This window comes from Mercenaria mercenaria, chromosome 13 (genome assembly GCF_021730395.1).
Source record: "Mercenaria mercenaria strain notata chromosome 13, MADL_Memer_1, whole genome shotgun sequence".
Lineage (NCBI taxonomy): Eukaryota > Metazoa > Mollusca > Bivalvia > Venerida > Veneridae > Mercenaria > Mercenaria mercenaria.
Window position 1 is genome coordinate 73,020,776 of NC_069373.1, and position 6,083 is coordinate 73,026,858.

Here is a 6,083-nt window from a genome sequence, read left to right on the forward strand (position 1 = left end):
CAAGGTAAGTTGATATGATATTTACTAATTACTTTTCAAACCGTTTTCAGCCAATCAGAGAACAAATAGAATACAGTCATGTAATAAAAGTTGTTGTCACAAGCATTTTTTTATGACTGGAAAATGAATTTGAATATATTTATTTGTCACAAGTAATGAAATATTTTGTTATGGATTTCAGTACTAGTAATGCACATCGTTTTCCAAAAAGTGTCAATCTGAAGAAAATGTAACTGCCAATGCTTATAAAAACTAAATAATTGACATTTTATCTTAATTTTTCTTTGTGCATAAAATTTAATAGAATTGAAGAACTTTTCAGTCCTTCGATAACAAACTGTACAGCTTAATATTACTATTTTCAGCTTTCAGAAACTGTTTCAAAAGTGACAAAAGAAAACCAACAAAAAACAAACAAACAAAAAACAATGGATATACAATGTTCAGTTTCGAACTCTTGTTGTCCAAAGAAATATCACACTTAGTCTTTTTTGCGAAGCAGAATGAATTCAAGAGATATTCACGTATCTTTCAGTTTTCCTTCAAAAAACAGGGTCAGAAATATAAAGGTCATCTATTTAACATAGCCAATATTGAGATACTTTTATTTGTCTGTTTTATAAAACTTGCTTTTAGAAATATATTAAATACGATACTCTCGCCCAACTTCTGGTCTCCTATAGTCCCCGGATAACATCTAAACTCTGATGCATGCTGTTTTAAGCAATTTGTAATATTTGAAACAGCCATTTGCTAAAAAATCTGTCAATTTTCAGCGGTGATACAAATCCACCCTGTGATATTAAGCAACATACACAGGCATATGTTTACTTAGATGCAGTGTTATAACTATTCATTTTCTTCAAATATGGCATAAGATCATTTTAATCATTATATCTCTATTCTATATTAACATATGCCCCTTCATAAACACACTATATTTACTTATTATGATTAATAACCTAAAGGTCTTAAAATGTCTTTATCCCATTTTAGGAAGTATTTTGTACTTTTCATTTTGTGTGAAATTGGAAATAATGTATTATGTTGTGCTATATAATTGTAAAACTTAAATAAACGTACAATTAAAGTGCTTTTATTCATAAATGCAAATATTTCAAGGGAATTACAAATGCACATAAAAATATAATTATGTTATTATAAAAGTTGTAAAATACTTATGCTTCAATAAAGTATCTTTATTTGTGTTTCTTAGATTCATTATGTTTCATTTAAGCTGTATAGAACTCAATTTTGTTTTTCATTATTAAATCTTGATATAGAATAGAAATAACGCATTAGTATGTACTTTTATACATTCTAACAATAAATGAAGAAATAAATGGCAATCTTTTTCCTTTGAATATGTGCAAAGGAACAAATTAAAGTTAGCTTTTCAGTCTGAAATGACTCACTGTTACATCTGTTCCATAACTCAGAAACAGTTGCTCAGCAGTATAGCCAGGGGTTATGTAATTAAGTTTAGCAATTAATGCTGCCTATATTGCAGATAAGGATGCTGCTTTGGACGCAAATGACTCTCTGAAATCTATGGTAAATCACGTAAACATGATTTCATTTCAGCCGTAATCCAGTCACATAAAAGCATAACGTACACAATTTCTCTTTGTGTATGTATTTCACGGATCCGACAAAATGCTTACTTTAAATCTGTTTGCAACAATATTTTCTAGAACTCCTTGATGTACTTGCAGCACAATTAAAATCATTAGATGTTCAACCTGAAAAGCAATAACATGTCATTCTAATAAGATCTATAATAAATCAAACAAACACAAGAAATAAACGGATTTTATATGACAATAATTTACTGCTGGACAAAAAATGGAATAAACAGATAGACATGATTATATGTCATTTTTTTCCTCATGCTACAAATGAGACAGATTTCAATCATATTATTGAAGACGCACCGACGCATACACCATTCTACAGAAAAGGAAATGTCCTACATACCCGGTTACTCGGAAGTAATAACGTGCTAAATGTTGAAACATGTACGTTTCAGCGCAGTTCGCTCATGAAACGCCCAATGTTTCGTCACAGAAATCGCAAGACGCAGTTGTAATGCACTATTTGCAAGAAAAAAAGATCACACAATGTAAATATTGCCCCGGGAGATTCACAGGGAATTGCTGTACATTGTAATTGTAACACTACTGGACATGTCAAGGAACTATTTCTTTATGAAATAGGACATAGACCGTTGCACCTCATGTGAAACAGGTACCTGTATTAAAACATAAGTGTCAGAAACTCTATGCTCATTATGTTCTTCCAATGTACATTTGCATCTATAATTCCATATCTTTGAAACATCGACAGGAGTAAAGAACTCTGTTCTTGTACATGATCTAACTCAAAGTAACTTAAATAGATCTGAAGAATGCCCTCTTGAAGCAGGTGGTGATTTATTTTATACAGCATAAACTCTCTTTTTTGGAACAGGTGCTTAAAGGACATCCTCCTCAGTAGTATAAGAATCATGTTTGTGACACTACTAGGGTCTCAGGAATAAAAGTCTATGTGGCGAATAGGCTGCTTTGCGTTAGACCTTTTCAAGATGCATTTTGAAATTACGGTTCCCATACTGATAATGTAAATTCAAACACAGATCTAACAAGTATGTCTGTGCCTTCTCTGCCTTTGATAATCTCTTTAAGTCCTTTCTTAGGAATGCAACTGATTTAGTAGAATCTGTAGAGTTGGACGCAGACCTGTCGTCATCTTCGGCGTGTAACAAACGCTACATATTCATAAAGTAGACATGCCTGTGTGAAGATTATGATCTGCTACTAACATAGCCATGCAGAATGTTTTGCACCATTTGTCACAGTCTGGCACGTTAAAGAACCAGAGAACCTTCTAGAATTGGAGTGTCTTCTTTATCTTGCACAATCCTACCACTAATATTGTATTGTATGGGTTACCTATACATAAATAAGCTTATATACAAACAAGTGGTTTGCGGCGTTGTATATACAATGCCTACATTTTTTCTCACCGTCGCAGGTTGTGGGTTCGTTCAAAATTAGCACTTAGGGTAACACTTAATACAAGTCTTTGCCCATTCAACATGGACACCCTAAAATACCCAAAGACATAATTCATAATAAAGAATTGTTTCTTTCTAATTGCGGCGATCACCTTTCTTAAAAATATTTCTTGTAATAATATGCTTGGCCTTATGTCTCGAGTGCTCAACAAATTTTCTTGAGATATCGACTTGACTTCTCGAGGATACTACACATTATCTTATGCCCTCAACTTATCTCGAGTGCAAGACATATTTTTTTCGAACGCTAGATGCGTCACAACTTGAGAACATACGGAGAAAATCTTTTATAATCGAAATATTCGTGACACTTTCACGTGGGTACAGTTTAAAATTTCGTTCTTTCTAAAGCAAAAACAAAAAACATTTCGAACAATTAAGTCAGGAGCTTTTACAGTTTAAAAGTGCATACAAGTTTTATTAACAAGAAGAAATTATGCTTGATTAAAACTGGTTTTGCGTGTATCCGCTCCCATACTTCTATATACATATTTTGCATATTTCTGCAGCGTGTGCAGAAATGCACTTAAGATTAGATACCATGTGTGTTCTACTTTGTGTGAACTCTTATTGCTGCGGAAGGTGAAATTAAATGTAAACAGCATGGCCTTTCAGCTAGCAGGAAAGAAATATCTTGTCACAGTGGCTGGCCGAGGGATAGGCCGAGAGCTCACTAAAACCCTCAGTGAGCACGGATGTAAAGTGTATGCCCTTAGTAAGACTAAAGAAACGCTGGACATACATTCGGCAGAATGTTCAAATATTCATACAATACAAGCTGACGTCGGTAACTGGAACGAAATGAGGAAACAACTCAGCAACACTGAAGTTCTGGACGGACTTGTTAACAACGCTGCATATGCTACCGAAGGAAAAATTCCGTCGCTGGAAGTGTCTAAGGATTATTTGGACAAAATTGTTTGTGCAAATTTATTTGGAACAATCAACGCAATACAAATTATCGGAAGCAAAATGGTAGCCGCTAGGAAACCGGGATCTATTGTGAATGTCTCAAGTCTGTTATCGCTTCAAGCAATTCCGGAATATTTACCGTATACGGTCACAAAGTGTGGTGTTGACATGGTTACGAAACAGTTCGCGCTGGAATTAGGGCCCCACAATATCAGAGTAAACAGTATCAACCCGACTCTTGTCCTAACGGAAAACATAAAACACTTTTTAGCTAGCGGAGATAATAGAGACAAGCTACTTTTAGAAAGAACGCCGCTACAGAGGGCAGCAGAAGTAAGGGAAATTGTCAATCCTATTTTGTATCTGTTAAGTGATTACTCTTCAATGGTATCCGGGACTACAAACGTCATTGATGGCGGTTTGATGTCGTCATTTGGTTAAAATGGTGAAGAAGAGAAATAAATATGGTTGAAAAACATTATGCTACACCTTTCCATGACATTAGCATTCAAGAGTCTAGTGTTGGACGATAAAAGACATTTTAAATTTTAGTAGTAGAACATATTTAATATTTGAAATTGTCTCGGATATTAAATCATACTGTAGCATTTTGTCTTGTTTTTTTATAATTATGCTTTAACGTAGAACAGATCTGAAACTGTCATAAAACTTTGAGCAAATGCTCACTTAAAATCTCATGATAACAAAATGAGATCCTGTTTATCGACGAAGATTAACTTAATATTTGAGGCTCCACATTATAAATATGTAGCTATTTTGGTGAGAGATATTATCTAAATATAAGACATGATACATCATTCTAAAGCTCTCCACAGTTGGTAGTAGGATCGTTTTTCATTGATAATGTCAATGGTATAAAAAATGTATTTAAAATTGTGACGAGTGAATGTGCAATTTCTACGAATTCTTAACCATACTCAAGTGCGCCCGCTTAACTCAGTTGAGACAGCACAGATCTACGGATTGCGTGGTCGTGAATTCTATCATCGGGTTATGCGTCTGTTCTCCGTGCCATTTGATATGAAATCATTCGTCCTCCACATCTGATGATTGATACAGTTTGTTGGCGGGTACTTGCGGACAACAGTTTAGTACTGGCACAGAATCCATGACCACTGGTTAGATTAATTGGCCGCCATAACATGATTGAAACACTGTTGAAAACCGTCGCTAAACCCGAAACAAACAAAAACAACATGATCTTTTTGGAACGGTAGTAACTTTGTGACGACAAACAACAAAGACATATTTTCGAACTCCTTTGTACTAGCTAGAAAAGACCTACGATATAATTTAATTGAATCTTTTAGAGAAACAGGTACCTTTAATTGTCCCCCGCATGTTTGGAAGAAACAATTGGGTCTTAGAAATTGGCTGCGTCCTTCAGTCCGTCCGTACGTTACACTTCGTACCCGGTCCATAACTCTGCTATCCATGAAGGGAGTTTGAAATAATTTGGCACAAATGTTCCTCATTATGAGATGACGTGTCGCGCGCAAAAGCTAGGATGCTGGTTCAAAGGTCAAGGTCACAATTGGAGATCGAAGGTAAACAGGCTTTGTTTAGTGTCCTATCGATTCCTCTGTCATTCATCAAGAGATTTTTTAAATGACTTGGCACAAATTCTCCATATATTGAGATGAAATGTCTCGCGCAAGACCCAGACCACTAGCTCCAAGGTCAAGGTCGTACTTATAAATATGCCCCATAATTAGACAACTTGTCACGGGCAAGACCTAGGCCACTGTCTCAAAGGTCAAGGTCACACTTACAGGTAAATAAATTAGGCATTGTTATGTTTGGTCAATCACTTTTGCATAGATGGATATATAAGTAACTTGGCATAAACAGTCGATATCACAAATTAAGACCCATACCTCTAGCTCAAGTTCAAGAGCAATTGGAGATAAAATACTTTTGGTAGTATTTGTCTGCTCTGAATTTTTTATGCATGGGTGAAAAACAAAGCTTTATTTAAGCTCAGAAAAGCATAAAGTTCTCTCTTGCAATAAAACCCGTATTTTCTAGCACTGTATTTGCCAAATGTTATTACTTGTACCCACTCCAAAATAAC

At 34.9% G+C, this 6,083-nt stretch overlaps 1 protein-coding gene across 1 annotated transcript; it reads left to right on the forward strand.

The window, feature by feature from the left end:
- The first annotated feature begins 3,679 nt into the window (after nucleotides 1-3,679).
- LOC123529212 (L-xylulose reductase-like) lies at nucleotides 3,680-4,429 on the forward strand. The gene has a single exon (XM_045309442.2). The coding sequence runs from the start codon at nucleotides 3,680-3,682 to the stop codon at nucleotides 4,427-4,429; it is 750 nt and encodes a 249-aa protein (XP_045165377.2).
- Nucleotides 4,430-6,083: the final 1,654 nt, after the last annotated feature.

Coding starts and splice junctions, on each gene's coding strand:
- LOC123529212 (XM_045309442.2), top strand. CDS start 3,680: ATGGCCTTTCAGCTAGCAGGAAAGAAATATCTTGTCACAGTGGCTGGC.